The sequence below is a fragment of the Oryctolagus cuniculus genome, chromosome 19 (genome assembly GCF_964237555.1).
Source record: "Oryctolagus cuniculus chromosome 19, mOryCun1.1, whole genome shotgun sequence".
Classification (NCBI taxonomy): domain Eukaryota; kingdom Metazoa; phylum Chordata; class Mammalia; order Lagomorpha; family Leporidae; genus Oryctolagus; species Oryctolagus cuniculus.
In genome coordinates this window covers 38,794,509-38,815,291 of record NC_091450.1, presented here as the reverse complement: position 1 = coordinate 38,815,291, position 20,783 = coordinate 38,794,509, and the positions used below count along the sequence as shown (strand labels likewise).

The 20,783-nt window shown below is 60.9% G+C and overlaps 1 protein-coding gene and 1 long non-coding RNA gene across 7 annotated transcripts in view; one reads left to right on the top strand and one right to left on the bottom strand.

Annotated features, from left to right (window-relative positions):
- The window catches only part of LOC138846957 (uncharacterized), a 90,187-nt gene extending 87,364 nt beyond the window's left edge, over nt 1-2,823 (top strand). Inside the window, exon 3 of the long non-coding RNA XR_011384496.1 lies at nt 424-2,823. This is a non-coding gene — a long non-coding RNA (uncharacterized lncRNA). The remainder of the gene's footprint in view (nt 1-423) is intronic.
- The window catches only part of SDK1 (sidekick cell adhesion molecule 1), a 980,492-nt gene that overhangs the window by 1,141 nt on the left and 958,568 nt on the right, over nt 1-20,783 (bottom strand). For all 6 annotated transcript variants that reach the window (XM_070064289.1, XM_070064291.1, XM_070064290.1 and 3 more), the window contains 4 exons: nt 16,986-17,150; nt 13,912-14,049; nt 10,921-11,041; nt 9,029-9,158 (listed from right to left, as the gene is read on the bottom strand). In XM_070064289.1, the coding sequence (XP_069920390.1) occupies nt 9,029-9,158; nt 10,921-11,041; nt 13,912-14,049; nt 16,986-17,150 (554 nt within the window). The remainder of the gene's footprint in view (nt 1-9,028; nt 9,159-10,920; nt 11,042-13,911; nt 14,050-16,985; nt 17,151-20,783) is intronic.

Genomic DNA, 20,783 nt, shown 5'->3' with positions numbered 1-20,783 from the left:
GTGAGCAGAGGGGCAGCAGGGGGAGCCCTGCTGGGGCCCAGGAGGAAGCAGGAAGTGACCACAGCAGGGTTGGTCACTCACTCGGGGTGGGTGTTGCCTGTTTCCAGGAAGGGGCCCCTCTGTGGTCCTAGAGCAGAACATGGAAGACTAAGGGGAGTGCTGGAGGCCCTGAGATGCGGGCAGCTACAGGCCCGAGAGAGCAAGCGCACAGGTGCAGCGTGGGGCGGGGCCCGTCCTTAGCGACTGCCCCTCCTTGGGGCCACCTCCTGGGAGGGAGACCTCGCAGAGGCAGGGCCAAGATGTGAAGCCGCCCGAGTGGGCGCCCAGACAGGACCCCCGCCCACTGGCCGGGTGAGGCTGCACAGGGCTTCCCCGTGTCTGATGGCCCCTTTTCAGGGTCTCTCTCTTTTTTTCTTTTTCTAGGAAGGAAATGGCAGCCTCCACCAGGACCCCGGCACGCCTGTCTGCTGTCCATTTCCTCCAGGCGGAACGTCCCAGGTTGTCTGGGCCGACCGGAAGGCACAGCGGAAGTTGGTTTCTCTGGTGAGCGCGTGCCGCATCCTATCGGACGCTGTCTGATACTGGGACCCTCCCCTGGGGGCCAGGGGCTGTCCGAGCCCCTTCAGGAGCCACCTGCTGCGGATGGGACCCCAGAGGTGGCCCTGGCTCTAAGCTGCTTCCCAAACTCACGGGCACAACTGTGCCTCCTTGTCCCCCAGGGTCAGTTCAGACTCCGCCAGGCCCCGAGCGGTCTGTCTGTGGGAGTTGGCCAGCCCTTCGGGACCCTGGAGGGGACAGAGAATCGTGGCAGGGCAGCGCGCCTCCTTCTAAGGTGCTTGCTGGGATGACAGAGCTGGTCGGGGGACAGTGGCGTGTTGGGCCCTCTGGCCACACAGCCTCCAGGGACCTCAAGGGGTCAGGTGCACCTGCTGTTCTTCTCTCCCTCCAGGGTGTCGCCTGCACGGCTCTAGGTGCTGTCTGAGAACCATCAGTGACATTCTGGGAGTGGGAGCTGGGGCTCTCATGCTCCTGACCCTGTGGGTCTGGGGGGCCCAAGCCTGTGTAGCCTCAGAGCCCCCGCGGCCCTGCGGGCACGACGTGGCAGTGTCCTGTGCACGGAGGATGGGAGGCCGTGGTCCCAGTTACGGCCCCCGCCAGCCACAGAGGGTAAGTCCTTGACAAGGGAGAATGCCCACCAGCCCGCCTCTCCCTCTGCCAGGCCCAGGGAACCACAGTGATGTCCCTGGCGACTGAGAGCGGGTCAGTGATGAGCGTGTCAGCGCTGAGCCAGAGGCCCTCGTCCTGTGGGCTGCCCGGTGAGGCCAGGGACCCACCAGGTGAGGCCAGGGACCCACCAGGTGAGGCCAGGGACCCCCGGGGCCGTTGGACACAGGCTACAGACATCTGCACTGCCAGAGTGGGGACTCCGCAGAATGTTCCACGCCAGCTGCCCCCGTTCTGGCACAGAGTCTCAGCCGCTGCCTCGTATTTAGTAGGCGCTCATGGAAATGCAGGCCCGAGAGTAGCCAGGGCCTGAGGGCTCTGCTTCCCCTCTCTGATGATGGTGGGAACAGCGTGGCTCTGTCGTGGTGCACACTTGTCACTCACTAGGAACCCCCTCCACACGCACACGCTTGCATGAGCACTGTGACGTGGGGCCGTTCACAGGGCTCTAGGGGCCAGCTGGGTGGGAGCCTCCCCAGAGCCCACAGTCCCCTCCCGGCTCTGGGCATTTCTGGTCCACAAGCGATGTCCCCACAGTTCCAACACCCAGGCACTTTGAAGAGTAAGTGCTGTCTCGGTGCCTCCTTTGGTCTGCGCTGAGCCAGCCCTCAGCTGCCCTGACCCGGCTATGCGTCTTCTCAGGGTTCATCACTAGGCTGGCCCCGCTCTACGGGAACTGCCGCGTGTTCATGATCCACTCCCAGACCAGGCTGCGGGAGTCCTACATACACCCAGCCTGGGGGGTCAGGCAAGAGATTTGTGTTTAAGATTCACCCCCCACCGGTTTCCTGGAGGTCGTGGGCAGGCTCAGCGGTAGAGCTCGGCGCACGCGAGGCCAATGAGGGCGGGTGCCACGCTCAGCCGAGAGGAGCGGGGCCTCCGAGGTTCGCCTCTGAACAGCCCAGGCTTAGCGGACGTGGCCTCAGCCTCGGTGGACATCAGAGTGGTAGGGGTGGGTGCAGCTTTCTCGTGCAGGGCTTCACCCTCAGCCACTGTGGGTCCTTCAGTTCAGCTCTGTCTGCCCAAGGGAGCCTCCTCGTGGGTTCAGTCTCCACGTTCTGTGTCCGGCAGAACGAGAGCCACACATACACATGGCCTCGGGCTCACCGTCACGGGGGCCAGACCCACAACGAGGGTCTGAGTCCAAAATGACGGAGAGGCCACTCAGCCCGTGTGGTGACAGGGCACAGCGCCAGCCCCTGGTGTCGTGTGTGGGTCTTAGACGAGTCTGGGTGGTGGTGGGCGGGGCAGAGCGTGTGGGACATGCACTCTTTGTGGACACGGCCAGCGGCCACTCGGGGAACGTCAGGCATCGCTGTGCCTTCTTCACACCGCGCCTGCCCGCTCCTCCTCCAGCTGTGCGGCTGGAGAGCGCAGGGCTCAAGACCAGCAGGGACCTGGGGGGGTCTGGCAGGGGTCCCAGCCCCAGGACTCTAACAGAGTATGTAGAGAATGAAGGCATCTAAAGGCCCACACCAGTGTGCACGCTCACGTGAGTCATAAAATGTCACTTAATCCCAGACTTCTCAGTAGCTGTAGGGCACCGCGAAGCTCTTTAACCAACGGGCTGGAAGTCATGGGGGATCAGGGGAGGGTCTGGAAGTCACGGGGGATCAGGGGAGGGTCTGGAAGTCACGGGGGATCAGGGGAGGGGCTGTGACAAACAGGGAAGCTGAGGGGGAGGCCTGGGAGGAGACACACTGGGGGTGGCTGCTGCAGTGCTGGGGTCTGGAGCAGTGTTGGCCCCTTCCCGGAAGGCAGCACGCCTGCCCTGCCGGGCCCACACGGGCTGAAGGGCTCACCTCCCAGGAAGCACCGATGGACCATGGGTGAGCGTGCGACTCGGGCCGAGCCAATGGCGTCCTGCCCTGGGAGTTTGCGCATTTTACCTGGGAAGGAGTTCACGGTGCGGGAGGCTGTGAGCCTGGAGCCACCAGACTCAGCCGGGTGGGTTTGAAAGTCAGGTTGAGAGAACAAAACAGGGGCACGGAAGGGGCAGACAGGAGACCGAGAGAGGCCTCTCTGGTTTGCTCTTCATTTAGGGAGGGTTGGGGGGAACGTCCCAGCCACGAGACAGCGGAGCAGAAGTCGGCACTGGCTGCACAGGCAAGGGCCCCATGCGGCGTCACTTCCGCTGCCTGCGCGGTTTGCGGTCCTGCGACGTTAGTATTTTTAATGGGGATGCATCGGAGTATTGACAAGAAGGAAACGCGGGGAGGTTTTCAGAGTTCTCGTGTGATGCGTTTCCCAGGAAACCGAGGAAGCAGAGATGAGCGGATGCAGCGTCAGGGCGCACAGGTGCCTACCCAGCCGCTAGCAAGCTGAACGGGCCGGGCACTGTGCTCGCACGATGAACGCCCAAATTTACTAGGGAATTAATTAGGCGTGAGAGGCTTGCTGTTAGTGGGCTGGAGCGGGATTTTGAACAATGGATTTCAAAAATAGTTTTTTTAAGATGTGTTTCAAATGGCGGAGCGAGAAAGCAGCAACAAACCATCTTATTTCTAATGAGGGAGACGGAGGGCGCCACGGCCTGGGTCACGGGACACTAATTCGGAGCGCTCTGATCAGGCAGGCTTGTATGCACCTGTGAGTCACAGAATTTTCACAGGTTTTCTTTCCTTTTTTTAGTGATATTTCTGAAAATGGTTTAAAATATATCCCGGCGGCGGGGGGTGGGGGGGAAGGACAGCGTCCCTGTTTTCCTGGTGAAGTGTCGGCTTCGCAGAGGCGGTCTCTGAGCTGAGACGGCACTGACCCCTCTCCCTGGACGCTGCAGAAGGCGCGGGCAGGAGAAGCCAGCTCCGTGGATGCTGTCTTACATCCATGCTGTGTCACCCACAGAGGTGAACCCGGGCAACAGGGTACCCCCCAGCCCTGAACCCTGGCTTCCCCGCGGTTATGCCTCGGAGGGGAAATACCCTAAACCCGAATTGAAGTCCAGGCCACTTCCTAGAGGCAGGGAAGCAGTGAACCGGCTGCAAGTGTAAAGAGAGAGCCGAGAGAGAGGCAGCCGAAACCAAGAGGAATGTTTCAAAGACTGGCGCGACCTGGCCACAGCAGCAGGGCTGTCGGCTGGATCCGAGGCCGGAGCAGTGCGTCTCCGTGACGCGGTCAGGGATGCCGGTGAGCGGAGTGGGGTCAATGGCTGGGTGCAGTGCCCACGGCGGAGGGCCGTCCAGGCTCTTAGGGGGGATGCGAGAGAGAGGCCGGGAGCGCCTGGCCAGAACACGGCCGCCCCGGTGGCCGGGGCGGGGGGAGAGGCTCTGCAGGGCCCAGGCCGTCCCTCCGAGGAGTGGGAGCCGAGTTCACGCAGGAGAGGAGAGCGGATCTCGGGGGCGAGTCCAGCCGCGTGGCCAAGCGAACATCTCAGCAGTGACCTGAGGGACAGCTCTCGGCACGCGGAATCGCTGCAGCGTGTAAGCAGGAGTGAAATGATCTGGATTTAAAGACGCAACAGGAGAGTGCATTGCATCCGCAAGAAACAAAGCCAGCAGCTGCCCAGGGCCCTGGCGGGAAGGCTTCCAGCTGGTGGTGCTGATTTTTCCAAAGAACTAAAGGAAACTGCATTTTAAGCACTAAAGGGAGGTCTGATAAGTGTGTCACACCGAATGGAAAATGATAATAAGGAGACAGGAATTATGTTAAAAAGGGAGAGAGACCCACCCCACTCCATAGCCACACCGGGAACGACAGAGATGACGGAACAGCCAGAGAAAGTTCACCGTGTACCAGGGAGCCACGCACAGCCGACGTCTAATCAGACCTGGACGCGGAGGGCAACGGGGTGAGGGGAAAACGCTCAATGAGAACAGAACTCACCAGAACCTTCAAAAAAGATGGGGGGGGTGGGTGTTCGCACAGCAGCCCGAGTGCCCCGCCTCGGAGCGCCTGCGCTGGGTCCCGGCTCTGCTCCTGCTGCCGCACCCCCCGGCACGCAGGTGACGGCTCCGAGCACTCGAGTCCGACAGCTGCAGGTCCCAGTTCCTGGCTTTGGTGGGACCCAGCCCCAGCTCTGTGGGCATCTGGGGACTAAGTCAGCAGATGGATGAAGAGTTCTGTTTGTATCTTTCTGTCTTTCAGGCAATTAAAAGTAAGTGAGGAAAATGAAAATGAAATTCATTCTCAAATACGTAAAAACTGACACGTTCACTGCTAGACGACCTGCCTCCCAAGACAGTGTGCCGGGCTGAGGGCAACCGAGACCTGGCGGGGACGGCGGGCACAGCAAGGGCGTCACACGGCGGTTGTTAAAGACCGCAGTGACGCACCTTCCTCACAGCTGTTGGAAAGCCGTCACGTGAAAGGTACCTGACCGTACTGCTCGGGACTGCGCCTACAGCCTGCGGCTTACTTAATGGGAACGGCCCGAGGGTGAGGACATGACACGGTGGTCACCCGAGTACAAGGAAACACAGAAGACTGGAAACAGTAAAGAAGGCCAGCCGTGGCGAAATGGGCAGCACGCACTTGTTCCAGTAGTAAGTAACGGTGTGTCCTGTTTTAACATGCCCAGGTAAGGCGGCTGTGATAGGAGCACAAAAAGAGGAGGAAATACAGCTGTGTGAAACCGAGGCGTCTACACGGCACTGAAGTTCAGTGTAGATGTAAAGTGGACATTAATACCGGAGCCAGCCAGTGACAGAAGTCACTGCAAGACTTAAAGTAAAACAGTGAAGTTAAAATGGTGTGCTAGGGGCCGGCGCCGTGGCACCCTGACCTGAAGCACCGGCATCCCATGTGGGCGCCAGTTCGAGTCCTGGCTGCTCCTCTTCTGATCCTCCTCTCTGCTGTGGCCGGGGAAAGCAGCAGATGACCCAGGTGCTTGGGCCCCTGCACCCACGTGGGAGACCTGGAGGAAGCTCCTGGCTCCTGGCTTCCGATCAGCACAGCTCCAGCCGTTGCAGCCAATTGGGGAGTGACCCAGCAGATGGAAGACCTCCCTCCCTCCCTCTCTCTCTGCTTCTCCTCTCTGTGTGTAACTCTTTTAAATAAATAAATAGAATCTTTTAAAAAAAATGATGTGCTAGAAAAATCCATTTAACAAAAATGAAGAATGGAAAAATGAAGATAGCAGACATGGAAGCTAAATATCAAAATGGCAGACATGAATCTACCTTCTCAGTAATTACGTAGGTAAGAGTGGATGGACAACCCAGGTTCTAGGCAGGACAGTGTGACCCAACAGAGGCTGCCCACAGAGACTTCTGGATGTAGACACAGGTTGACAGTAAACAGATGGACACCACACTCAAGTACATTCCAGTAACCACAAGAACCGGAGTAACCATATCAATGCCAGGCACAACAGACTTGGAGACAAGGACTGTTACTGGGACTAAGGGGGGCATGCTGTAAGCTAAAAGGACACACGCTAATCCAGCACACGCAACCGGCATGCACAGCTAAGCACCTCGCAACAGAGCCCCAGAGTACATGGAACCAACCGCCAGAGCCGATGAGAGACAGACCAACAGTCACGTCTGCGCACTAGTGCACGCGTGACTGCAGGGGGGGAGGCACGGGAGGAACGGCTGTAGATCAGCCGGACCTCACACATCTAGAGAACTCTGACGGTGGGGTACGACGCCTTCTCAAGTGGATAAGGAATGTGCTCCCACACGGACCATACGCTAGACCATGAAACAAGACTCGACACTAGGAAGGATGGGGAACGTAAAAGGAATGTCTCTCTGACCACATGCAATAGGATACAGGATCTTAGGAAACACCCGAAATGAGTGAAACCAAAGCACAACATAGTAAAATTGGATTCTAAGTGCTGCTTCCTGCGACGTGCACCTGGGGGGTATTAGCAGGTCCCTGCCAGGTGTGTGGGAGGCCTGGACTGAGTTCTGGCTCCTGGACATTTTGGGGAGTGAGTGGACCAGTGGTTGGATATGTGTCCTCGGTGCCACTCAAGTGTGTGGGACCCAGCAAACACAGTGCAATATTCAACCTGCATTTACCAGAATTAAAGGTTGCAAGTCAACAACCCCAATTTCCTAGTTAACAAATTAGAAAAAGTAAACTCAAGCAAGCAGAAAGAAGGAATTGAAGATCAGAGTAGAAATAAGAAAAATCGCAGGGAACAGTGCGCGGAACTACAGCTGTTTCTTCGCAGTCCTCGGCTACAGTGACAGAACCTGACAAGGACAGACCGCCCCGGCTACCGCCGATGTGCCGTCAGCGGTCAGGGCAGAACTGGAGATGGGCGGGTGCTAGGCTGAACTGCGGACAAACCCCAGTCTCAGAACAGCGAGGCGCCTCATCCCGCCTGGCAGGGCGGGGGTTGGCACTGAGTGGAGATTTGCCCCAGACCTGGCCCACGGGGAGAGCTCAGGACTAGCGGCACCATCTGCAGCTCCGCACATGGCCGTGAGAATCGCGCACTTCTACTGTGCCCACAGCGGAGGTGAGGCAGCTGCCTGAGATGCGCCTCTGAAGGCAGAGAGAGGCCCGCTGGGTGCCGTGCTCCCCTCCCCGAGGGCCAGGCGCTGCCTCTGCTCCGAGCGGCAGGACACCGGCTGCCACCTCCTCTCGGAAGGCAGGCAGCTCTTCCCGGCTTTCCTGGCAACCCCAGGAAAAGGTGAGGCGACGGCACCTTCCCGAGTACCTGCACGGCTGCCCGCTGCCGCCAGCCCTAGGACATGGTGCAGGCAGCAGACCTGGCATCCTTAGTCAACACACGCAGCGCTGAGCGGAGCCAGGGCTCGGCAGCTCCCACCTGCTGTCTCTCCCTGAGTTCATTTACAAACCGCGGTGGGAGAGAAGCCATTGTCCAGAGCCTCGGGGCTCAATAAGGCCCGAATTCAGGTCAAAATGAAGGTGAGACTGGTTTCAGATGAAATATTGATTTAGAGCATGAATGCCAAGAGGTGGGGCAGGCCTACGTGTCCAGCAAATGGCTTGATTTTCGCCCCTTACAAAGCTCGGCACATCTGAAAGGAAAAAGGACGGAGCGGGACAAACTCCCACCTCTGCTGCAGCCGCTGGTGCTTGGTGCTGGTCAGTGCAGGACTTGGGCAGAACACGTGAGGACAGGACGTGCCGCACCCCCACGGCTGCCCCCCCCACCCCCGACGTATCCCTTGTGCTGCGCCGAGTCTGGGCCCACGGTGTGGGCACGACTGGAGGCTGAACTCCCTCCGAGGCCCCATTTCTCTAGACTCAAATCTGAACTGACCCTGACCCACCCCTGTGTACACGCCCCTCTGCACCCGGAAGCGAGCCAGGCAGCTCCGTGGGGAGGCTGGGGAGGCGGCTGGAGTCCCGTCATGCCTGGTGGTCCCCTTTCCCATCCAGCCTGCAGGCCGCGGTGCGCTTCACTCTGGGGCTTAGACTATCAGGTTTCATGGAGACCTGAGAAGCCGTCAGGTTCACCTTTGAAAGCAAACAGCACACAGGCCTGCAGGTGAGCACCGCGTCCTGGGAAGTGAACGCTCTTTGCTAGGCCTGGTCCATCGGCACCGTTCTAGGGCCGAGTTCCCAGTTCCTCCAGGACCAGATGAGACTGTACGTTGTACGTGAGCACCTGGCTGGCACGTGCACGGCCCGCCAGGCGCTCCGTGCAGGGCGCTCTGCTCTGCCGGGGCCCTCGGGAGCCCCAGCCTCGCCCGTCTCTTACTCCAGCTCCAGGACGTGGGGGTCGGCTCTTCCAGCCTCGCCTGGCCTGGGGGGTGGCTGTGTTCTCACCTGGGTCTCCTACCCCAGGGCGCGGCGTGTGGCTCACATGGGGTGGGGATCTCTCACTGCAAGTGGGGAGTGGTGGCCGCTGGCCCCTGGGGGCACGGTGGGCACTGACCTCGGACTCTGAGGCATCCGCGGAATTCTCCTTGAGATTCATGCCCTCGGTCAGCACGGTGCCGTTGTACTTGTTGCAGATGTCCTCGTCTGAGTAGTGCAGCCCACCTGGGCTGGGCCGCGGCGGGGATCTGGGGACGGACAGATGCCACAGTTACTGGGCTAAAGATGCCCCTCCCTGAGCCTCCCGCCCTCTGGCTTCAGCAGGTCTGAATGAGGGAGAATCCGCAGCTCTGACAGGTGGACAGAGTCCCAGCCCCGCCTAGCTGACGCGTCTACAGCTCCCCCTTCCTGGACAGGCTCAGGGACTGGATAGGCTCGGGGACACGAAGGCCTGAGCCTCTGCCCCCATGGACGGGCCTGGAGAAGCTCAAGTACCAAGAGCACCAGGCACTTCAGGGTGCCCGGGAGGAGGGGTACACTGGACCCAGGTGAAGACGGTCACGGAGGAGGCTATGAGCACCAGGCCAGGGCGTGTGGGTTGTACCCCACCGGTCAGAGGGAGCTAGAGGAGTCGCTGCTGGACCTGGCTCTTCTGCAGGGCTCAGGCGCTGGGCCAGGTGGGTGTTAGCTCTGTGGTAGGCAGTGAGCTGGCCCCTCGCTGCTGCGACTCCCCCCACCAGCACCAGAGCTCTGGGCCTGTGCCCTGCTTCTAATCACTGGGATGTGGAGAGGGGAGTCCCTGCCAGGGTCAGGTTTCATCACAGAAAGGGCAGGGGACCGTCCACTGTTGGGATGACGTGACGTTACGTCAGGCCCCTTGGCCAGCTGGAGACAGATGCCTGTGCTGGGCTCTCAGAGGCCTGCCACACACTGGGAACGGCCCTGCGAGACCCCACGGCAGAGGACCATGAAACTCCAGCCGGGGCCCTGGTCCAGCAGCCCCAGGAATGCACTGTGCCTGTGGCCTCCAGATGACAATACCGCCAGGACCTCTGTAGTAGTAGGGGCCAGGACCTCTGGTGAGGGCAGTCTCTGGCTGGCCATGGGCAGCTGGCTCTTCCTGGGCACCGTGAGGGGCCTTCCTGCTGTCCAGGGCCCCCGGCAGCCCCAGACAAGGCTCTCTGCTGTGAGAAGGTGGTGGCAGAGGGCCGAGTGAGTAGACTACGTGGTCTGTCTCCTGCTGTGAATTATGGGCCTTGGCACCGGTCAGGCGGCCTCGGGGTTCCAGACCCAGACCAGAAGCCATGGCGGCCACTCTCGGGCTTTACAGAGGCTGGGAGGATCTGACAGCTGCTGGCCTGCGGCTCGATGGGGGTCACTTCTGCGTCAAGTCCATCCCGTAGGAAAGACACTGCCTTGATGTGGTGGAGCCCAGAAGGCTCCTGATCTGTGTACTCACAGGGAGCTGGATAACCAGTCGGCCCCACTCGCTTACCCAGGCCCTTCTGGGTCAAGGGTGCCCAGACCAGAAGACCACGGCCCACAGATTGTGAGGCAAGTTGAGGCTAGCCCCTCTCTGCTCTGGGAAACCCACAGGAGGGCAGTGAGGTGAGTGGCTTCTTCATCTGCGTGCATACCCACGTCTCAGGATCTGGACCACTGCAGGAGGGCGTGGAGCACAGAAAACTGTAACACACCGCCACACCCAGGGTGTGCAGCTGACGGCGACACCGAATCCGAGGCCCTGTGAACCGGGAGTTCCCCAGAGTGACCAGAAGGCCAAGTTCCTGCCTGTCAGGGGTCCAGGTCATGTCCCTATACCCCCGAGATCTGGCCTCTTGCATCCTTAGGAATGTCCAGAAACAGCTCTGGCCTCTGCCGGCCCCGCCTCCTGGACTCAGCCCTGCCCAGGTGTGTCCATGTTTTGCTTTCTGCAGTCACAGGGGCACGTGGGGGCCAGCGGGCCCCTGGGCAGACACTGCTGGCTCGGCTGCGGGGCCGCCTGCCTACCTGGTCCCGTTCTTCTTGGAGAAGGTGCCTTTGACGTTCAGGTGCCGGCTGTTGAGCTCCAGGGCAGCAAATCCCCCGTTGTCCAGGGTCACAGACTCCTCCATGGTGGAGATGCTCTTGCCTGGGCAGCCAGGGAGGAGGGTGCAGACGCTTGGTTAGTGGGCCTGGCCTGCAATGCTGAGCCCGCCCGGGTCAGCTGGCTACAGGGCTCCTGTGCCCTACTGAGGGAGAGAGCCACGCTTGCCCTGTGCCGGCTCGGGAGACAGCTGAGCGGGGAGGAGGTGTGCACTGATTCCAGTGCTGCAGCAAAGAGACAGGGTGAGGCTACTGCAAAAACTTGCAGAGAGACAACATTTAAGGGTTAGTTTTGTGAAAAAATGGTGCAACTGGGGCTTGTGCTGAGGCACAGTGCGTTCGGCTGCTGGCTGTGATGCCGGCATCCCGTGTCGCAGTGTGGGTTCCAGTCCCGGCTGTCCCACTTCCACTGCAGCTCCCTGCTAATGCACCTGGGAAAGCAGTGAACATGGGCACTGGCACCCGTGCGGGGGACCCAGGTGGAATCCTGGCCCGGCCCAGCCCTGGCCGCGCAGCCATCTGGGGAGTGCACCAGCGCATGGAAGACCTCCCTCCCTCTGCCTCTCCCACTCTGTCACTACTCCTTTCAAATATTTCTTAAAATGGAGAAATTAGGCAGCTTTTCCTTATAATACGCATTTATATGAAGTTCTTGACGGTCCCTCTATTTGCATTTTCGTATTTTATCTGATGCCAAAATGCTAGTATTCCTGCTCGTGTTTTAGGGCGTGTACTCAGGAAGCACAGACTTTGTGAACGAGGAGAGGGTTGCCCCGTACATTTCAGAACATCAAGTTCACATTCATGAGACGCAGCAGGGAGCAACACGACTGCTTCCCAGGGCAGAGCGGCCGAGGAGCTGGGCACAGGGCTCCCTGTGGCGCAGAGATCTGTGGTGGGCACTGCGTCTGTGTCCCAAGGGACCACTGAACTGCACACCTAAATCTACAAACGTGGGGACGACGTCCAGGGCATTAACAGACTGAACACAGACAGTTACAAGGCACTCAAGCACACTTCCGTGGCTTCCCAACTCCTGCGCTGTGTCAGCCACGTTGCACGGTCCTCCTGAGACGGCATGGTCTGTCCCTGCCCCAGCCCCTCACACGGGCAGCCGCCACCCTCAGAGCTTCCCCGCCTGCCCTTGGCCAGCTCACTCCCCCTGCCTGCACGCCAGCCCAGGGTGGGGTGTGTCCCCTGGGGAACACGTGTAGGACTTGGTGCCCAGGCAGAGGCTCTGCTCTCGCGACTGGTGTGTCCATACATTATTTCCACAGGGGTCTGCTGGGTCCCCAGGGTGATGCTCCCTGTCTCCCCATGGCACCGACGCAGCCTTGAGTCTGCTAGTGAGAATGCCACTGCCTTCCACCTTGAGCAGAACCACAGCCACGAAAAATCTCTTACCCGCGGGACTGTGCCCGCTGCACAGAAAACAGATCCTGACTCCTGCTGCCTCCCCAGCCCTCGCGCAGGCCTGACCCCCTGCACGCCTGTTCGCTTGTTTTCTGTCTGCCCCAATGTCCACGAGGAGCTCCCTGAGGGACGGACTCCTCAGGCCTGCTGGCCCCGGGCAGCACCCGTGCACACTGCAGAGTGTCAGGTACACGACGCTCCTGCACCCACTGGACAAAGAGCAGGAGCAGGTGAAGGGGCTGATGGGAGGAGAGCTGGGGAGGAGTGTCCAGGAGCTCGGGTGAGGATGGTGGGCGGGGCACGGATCTCACAGTGGAGGTTTGGGTCCTGCCGGCCCCTGGCGGACAGGCCGGAAGACAAGCACCACCTTCCGGGGGTGTCACTGATCCTGCAGGGCGAGGCGGAGCAGCAGAACCGCGGGTCAGATCTGGCTTTCTGGGCCCGTGCTCAGGACGGGAGGAGGGGGAAGCAGGGAGCTGTCGTGTGGGGCCAGCACTGTGGCGCAGCGGGTTAACGCCCTGGCCGGAAGTGTTGGCATCCCATGTGGGCGCTGGTTTGAGACCCGGCTGCTCCACTTCCAATCCAGCTCTCTGCTGTGGCCTAGGAAAGCAGTACAGGACGGCCCAAGTGCTTGGGACCCTGCACCCACGTGGGAGACCTGGAGGAAGCTCCTGGCTCCTGGCTTCGGATCGGCGCAGCTCCGGCCATTGTGGCCAATTGGGGAGTGAACCATCGAAGGGAAGACCTCTCGCTCTCTGCCTCTCCTCTCTGTGTAACTCTTCCAAATAAATAAATAAATCTTAAAAAAAAAAAAAAGAACCACAGGAGTAAAATGCACGCTGTGCACTAACGCCAGGTGTCTGGCGTCACGCAGCCGGCTGTGTGCAGTCGCCCCCTGCACCGGGGCACACGGTGCCCGTAAGGATTCCGCCTTCTACCCCTTCCCTAAGCATCCATGCCTTCCGGCTGCAGCTGACCTTTATGGAGACGGGGTCAGCACGATGCGCCGTCCCAGCTCACTTCCGTCTGCTCACTGCCCTACAGGGGAGTCGCAGGCCCACTGACCGGAGTCCACTCAGCCACGTGTGGGCCTTGTGTGGACAACACAACAGGAGACGGGCCTCAGAGAGCTATGAGCTGGGCTGTGAACCACAGCCATGCCGCATTGTCTGTGCTGGTCCCCTGCCTTCCTGACGGTAAGCAACAGCAGTTCACCTAACACTCGACACTCCCCAACCACATCCCAACACACACCTGTCTTACAGCAACAGTGAGGTGGGGGAACAGACTCAGAGACCACGTGCCCCCAGCGCCTCGTCTGCGACGCTGGGTTAACCCAGCAGTGGCTGCACAGAGGCCTGGTCGCTGATGTCCGGCTCTGGTTTTGCTTGGCTGCTGCCTCCAGACAGAAAAACAACTGTTGGCGTGGCCAATCCAGTGGGGAGGAACAGGCCAACGTGCCAGGGCCGCTCGGGGGCGGGGAAGGGAAGGCGAGCACCGCACCTGTGCTGCAGTTCTTGTATTTCTTGGTCTGTCCGTGCAAGACCAGGGCAAACACGACCAGCAGGACGATGATCAGGCTGGAGAGAGCCATCACCAGGAGGAACCACCACTGCTCGTAGAATACCGCCTCCACTTGAGCTGCGGAAGACACAGACGTGGCCACGTGGGACAGGAGCCCAGACACGGCCACGTGGGACAGGAGCCCAGACACGGCCACGTGGGACGGGAGCCCGGACACGGCCACGTGGGACGGGAGCCCGGACACGGCCACGTGGGACATGGAGCCCGGACACGGCCACGTGGGACATGGAGCCCGGACACGGCCACGTGGGACGGGAGCCCGGACACGGCCACGTGGGACGGGAGCCCAGACACGGCCACGTGGGACAGGAGCCCAGACACGGCCACGTGGGACAGGGGCCCCAGGCACCCGCCTTCCTGCACAGACCACAGCACAGGGTGTGGTGAAAAACCTGGGGCTGCAGGGAGGACAGAGCCGCTGTCCAGTTCCAGCTGAGCGGCTCTTGTCCCACGAGTCCAGGCTCTGGGGGTTGCCTACCTTTCCCATGGAGTAAGCTGGGGCCTCTTCTGTCCCCCAGGCCACCCTCTGCCCTGGAGACCCACCCTTGCCATCAAAGCTGCCCCTTCTGCTTGTGTCCCCTGGTTTTATCTGCTGGAAAGCAGCGTCTGGTTAACGCGAGGAAGGTGCACAGAGCTCCCAACCCCCTTCTCACCCCCGGGGCCAGCTGCGAGAGCCTCCCTCCTCCATCCCCACCTCTGGCCTTCAGCTCTGCAGGCCAAGTCCGGATGGTGTCGCCTCTCTCCCTCTCCCTCCCATCTGTCCTAAGCCCTGCTCTCTCCTGAGACCCTTCCTTGGCTCCCCACAGGCCCCGGAGAGCGACTGCCGCCGCCGCCGCCACGCTCAGCTCCGCCGGCTCCCAGCTCCAGCCGGCTCGTCACGGGGCTCCTCGGGTGCTTGTCTGCCGGCAGCCTGTGTGCTGCGGCCGGGCCCTCACGCCGGGCTGGGTTTCATCTCTTTCGTGCCTGCAGCGGAACTGAGCTGAACTGCTGGCCCCTTCTTCGAAGTGTTTTTGAGAAATGAACAGAAAGGGTTTTGTTTAAAAGCCACCTTCCGGAAGGGTCCGGTCCTTCCTCGTGTTTCATTCTGTGTGCTAAGACCAGGAAAATGGGAAACTGTTGCTCGGTGGGTGCTGGGTGTTCTGCGTGTGCCTCCCGATGGGGCTGCTGGCTGGAAGGCATCAGAGGTCTGGACTGGGCAGCCCCTTCCGGCTGCAGCCCAGGGCTGCTCTCCGCCGCTAACACCCGCTGCGCGCTCATCCACCTCACTCTAAGGATCTCACTGAGCAAACGATGGATGTGCGCGTGCAGGGAACACAGTGGGGATTCGCTTTGGGTACTGTGATGGCATGGGGTTTCTTAGGAGGTGGCAGTACTTAGAATCCTAAAGATAAGCAGGTTTGCAGACTGCATTAAATACTCCTCACAGTAAATCCGACAGACCTTAAGCCCATCGCCTGAAAGCAGACCATAATGGCGTGGGTCGGGTGTGTGGCAGGCCACGGCTGTCCCACAGGGCCCTCCGGGCAGGCAGGATGCTCCCACGCCACACAGCTGGGGTCGGGCTTCTCTGACGGGTGTAACCAACTGACCACAGCCCGGCTGGCAGCCAAGGCCAGCTTGTGGGTGCCACGGAGTTTCAGAGAAACGTGCGTGCCACGTGGCCCCCAGCGCAGGGTGAGGGACCAGGCTGTCATGAGCTGCTGATGGTGGAGCTGTATGTCAGAGACGGCTCCCATGAGGCAAGGCGCTGAGTGGGGGTCCCACATCCTATTTCCTCTACTTTGGGGTATATTCAAATTTTTCATGATAAAAGTTGAGAACTTCGTGAATTTTCTTAAAAACTCAAGCGGCCCCCGGCCCCTTCCTCCCGGCCTCAGCCCACTGGGTGCCTTGCGCTCCAGGCGAGGGGTGCACAGGCCCAGGCCCTGGAGCGGGGCCACCCTTCCCCAGCCACAGGGACAGGAAGGAGGGTCCTGTCGCCAGCTTGCGCTGCCGCACTCGGTGGCTCAGGCCGATCTCAGTGCAGGGGATGAGGCAGCCTCCCCTGGGCTGGGGGGGTGGGGGTGGGGGCGGTGACGCTGACCTGGCACAGCCTCTCCCAGCTTCTGGCATCCACGCTGCCCGCCAGGCCCCAAACATCCTCTCAGCCGCTGCTGTCAGCTCTCCTTAATCAAATGCCTTCCTGGGGCCACGCTGCAGCCCACCCCTCACTGTAGCCCCCAGCACCCAGGCCAGGGGCCTGCCTGCCCCTTAGAATCACCAAGGAGTTACAGACAATGAGGCCCAGAGCCCTGCCCTGGGGTGGCTGACATCATGGTCTGCTGGGGGCCCCAGGAGGGGGATTCCTAAACTCTTCCATGTGAGCCTGGGCTGCAGCTAGAGCTGGGACTTGTTCCTGCCAGGCCGGCTGGTCAGGGCCACGTTGTCACCAGCTACCCCGTCTGCCTCTGTGGAAGTCTGCCCCAGGGCCACCCTCACAGCAGCGTCTGCTGCCTCACAGACACGCCAACTCCAGGGCAGACAGCTTGCCACGCCTTTTCCACTGTCACGCCCAGCAGAACCCAGGGCCAGCAGTCGTGCAAGAGACGGGAGTGGGAAGCAAGGCCCGGCGGATGACGCAGGCCCAGTGCCTCCATCTGTCATTCGCCCACAGCCCCGGGCTCCTGCACTGTCTCAGGGGCGCCCAGTGGCTGCGGGGCCTCGTCTGCACTGCCCACATCCCACGCAGCTCCCTGCCTGAGCCCAGCACGGCAGGGAAATCTGCAGAGGCCCTCGCTGGCGGCTCCAGGGCCTGGGGTCCTGCCTGTGGAGAGCTGGCCCTGGGTCAAAGGTGGTGGTCAGGCAGGTGCCCGGGATCCGCACTGCTCTCCCCACCGCGTTTTCTCTAGGCGGCCTCTTGGCCACGTTGGGGAAGCTGTAGACTCGGGAGCGCCCTCGTCTGCCCCTGGCTGACCCCGCTCACCTGGGCCCTGGCCCTCCTGGAAGGGTCCTACCTGACACAGCAGTGGACGGGCTGCTTGGCTCCCCGTAGCCCGCCTCGTTCACGGCCACCACGCGGAACTCGTAGGTCACTCCCTGTCGCAGCTGGTCCAGGCTCACGGTGTAGGACGTGGCGCTCCGGGGGATGTCCTTGGCAAACATGTCCCACAGGCCTTCATCTGCAACGGGGGCCACAAGATGGAGCGAGGTGAACACGGGTTTTCTCCTGGACACAAGACTCGGCCCCTGGACGCCACCCCTGCCCTGGGCCAGGGCGTCTGATGCAGGCATCAGGGCTGGTGAGGGTGGTGGTGGGGGGGACGAGAGCTGCTCCCTCATCCACAGGCCGCCAGAGTGGGTGCTGGGTGGCCCCTTCCACACGGTTCTCACCCCACTGCTCTCCACTCCCTCCTATGGTTCCCGACTTGACCTCACCTTTGGAAATCGTGGCTGCCTTCCCTGCCCACTGTGCACACGCCTGCTGCGGACCCTCTCAGCCCCCACACTGACCCACTGACAACTGCTGTGGCCACCCTGCCGGTCGCCAGCTGTCCTCTGCAGCGCCTGTGTGTCCCACCGCATCCTCCCTGGCGGCCACAATCCAGCAAGGGGTCAAGGTGAACCCTGGAAGCCACAGCTCCTTGGACCAGTGGCTGCAGCTCAGCGTGGGGGTCCCACGTGGGCTGGGCAGGAGCTGCTGTGCTCCGAGCGTGGCTTTCGATGGCCTCCTCCCCAGTAAAGGAGCTTGGACAGCAGTAGATACGGAGCGCTGCGGCAGATGGGGGCGCTGCAGCGGATAGGGGATGCCGCGGCAGATAGGGGATGCCACAGCAGATAGGGGGCGCTGTGGCAGATAGGGGGCGCCGTGGCAGATAGGGGGCGCCGTGGCAGATAGGGGGCGCCGCGGCAGATAGGGGGTGCTGCAGCAGATAGGGGATGCCGCGGCAGATAGGGGGCGCCGCAGCAGACGGGGGCGCTGCACTCCTGGGATCAGCCTGGGCCCGTGCTCACCCTGAGGACTTGGCACTGGGTTTCCGAGGGGAAGGAACGTCGGGACGAGGCTGTCCCTGAGGCCGAGCGTGGGCTGCTCAGCACCCACCAGAGCTATTCATGTCAAACCTGCCCTGAGGTCAGCTCTTCCACGCCTAGGTGCCACCAAATCTAGCAAAAACTTTATTTATTTATTAAAGATTTCTGTATTTGAAAGGCAGAATTACAGATAAAGAAAGGCAGAGAGGGGCCGGTGCTGTGGCGCAGCGGGTTAACGCCCTGGCCTGAAGTGCCGGCATCCCATATGGGCACGGGTTTGAGTCCCGGCTGCTCCACTTCCGATCCAGCTCTCTGTGTGGCCTGGGAAAGCAGAAGATGGCCCAAGTCCTTGGGCCCCTGCACCGGTGTAGGAGACCTGGAAGAATCGAATTGGCGCAGCTCCGGCTGTTGCGGACAATTGGGGAGTGAACCATCGGATGGAAGACGTCTCCCTCTCTCTCTCTCTCTCTCTCTCTCTCTGTAACTCTGACTTTCAAATAAATAAATAAATCTTTAAAAAAAAAGAGGGTGAGAGCGCGAGCTTGGGTTCACTCCCTAAATGCCTGCAACGGCAAGGGGCTGGGCCAGGCCAAAGTCGGCTTTCTGTCCAGCTCCAAGCACTTGGGCCATCTGCTCCATCCGCTGCTGCTCTCCCAGGCACACTGGCAGGGACTGAAGGGCAGCCAGCGCTCAAACCAGCACTCCGACGGGATGCCGGCGACACAGGTGGTGGCTTAACCCCTCTACCACAAGGCCAGCCCTCAATACAAATTTAACAAATAACAGTCATCCTTGAATAGATGCCGTACGCCCACATCTGCAGCCACACAATCTCAAGAACCAGATGTTAGCAACGACCCTGGTGCTGGGGGCCGGGTGGCCGGGTGCGCACCGCCGGGTCTGTGCCTGCTGCCACGTGCACTGGCCTCCAGGACCCTGTGCTTGTGCGGTGACACAGCGGCGAAGGGCCAAGACCTGGGGACCCCCCACGCAGGCCACGAGGAGCCAGGGGCGCGGAGACAGAAGAAAGCGGCAGGTGCCAGGGCCTGGAGCTGACGGCGGCGTTGGCGTTCCCGGGGATACAGGCCCAGCACGGAGACGGGTGGTGGTGAGGGTCGCCGCACACCGAATGTGTTTCCTGCCTGGAACTGTGCAGTTCCATGTTATGTGTATTTCGCCACGGTAAACACAAGCAGAACACACGGGACTCATTGACAGCCTGCCATTCAGAAGAACATCAATGGGACTGAGGTCAAAGCTGGATGATCTTCGGCAGAGACGAGGGGAGAAGCAAGTGTGTCTGGTTCTGAGGCAGAGAGGATGTGACCAGCGGAGCTGTCACCCAGGCCACACACCACTGCCCAGCGGCCACCGGGGCCGAGGCATGCGCCTGGCCCTGCCAGTCAGCTGGGTGGCCAAGGGCGGAGCGCTCAGCCTCTCTGTGCCCTCTGCAGTGTGGCTGCGGCCAACTCAGCCACAGCATCGCCTGGTTTCCAGGGTGACAGAAGCCGCTGGTCCTCAAGTGCTCAGAGTGGCCAGCAGTGCACAGTTTACACAGCAGAACGGAGGCTTCTACTGGCGGCGGCCCATGGTGCAGCGCTCGTTGGGGGGCAGCACTCCTGCCCAGGCCCAGCTGCGGGGACCTCACAAGGAGAGGCCCTGAGACTATGCCCGCACACCAGCCGGCAGCCTCGGCCACACTGAGGGTGAGCGGGGATCTCACAAGGAGAGGCCCTGTGACTATGCCCGCACACCAGCCGGCAGCCTCGGCCACACTGAGGGTGAACCAGAATACCCTGCAAAGCCAGATCGGCTCCAACGGATTAGCCCCAGGGTAAACAGCAGGAACTGCCGGTGTACACGGTGGGGCTCACGGAGGGAGGGCGGAGCCCTCACAGCCATAGGTTAATGAGGGAATGGACGCGAATGAGATCTTAAAGCCACAAATCTCCGGCAGCACAATGACGATTTACCTCTCCGTATTCACGTTCACCGTCGTTTCTCATCAAGATACCCATTATCATTTACAACTTCAAAGTCGCAAGCCGCGGCGGAAGCCTTTTTTCCTAAAATACTGCAGCCTGTACAGCTGCAAGATGGCTACAGCAGTACCGGGCCTGGGCGGGTTCGGGTCAGAAGGGCCAGGACCGCGCGGGCGTTTCACAGGCCACTCTGCAGCCTGAGGGACGGGGGCAGGGGGTTGTGTCCCCCTCTTCTGCCCTCTCTCATACCCCCACAAACACTCCAGAGCACAAATACTCGGGCCCTGTTCCTGCCATCAGGGAATCAGAGGGGCCATCTGTTCTTGTTGAGCTATTCCTAGTCCATGGGCAGAGAGGAAAGCCAGCCTGGCCACTTCACCCCTTCAGTCTCATCTCCTCCAGGCCAGCCTTGTCCGCACCCCATACGCCAATCCACAGGCTTCCAGAACACTCGCCACGCCTCCCTGTCTGTGCGCCACAGTGTTCCACGTTTCTCAAGATTTCAACAGATCCCATCAACACTTCCTGACGGACCGCCCACTTCCCTACCAGGCGTCCATTCACCCCTCGGCCTGTCCACCCTCGTGTCCCACGATCGTTCGCAGAGCCTGGCACATGCAGACTTCGCACGTGTAATAAGCACCAGGATTTAATTTAGTGCCGACTAGGAACCAGCCACTGTTCCGAGGACTGTCCATGCTGGATGCACTGTGTTTTGCTTCTAGTTTTATGCTGTGAGAGACCAAGGACAGAAAGCAGACCTCCATAAACTGGGTGATGCCTTCAATCACTGACACGAAG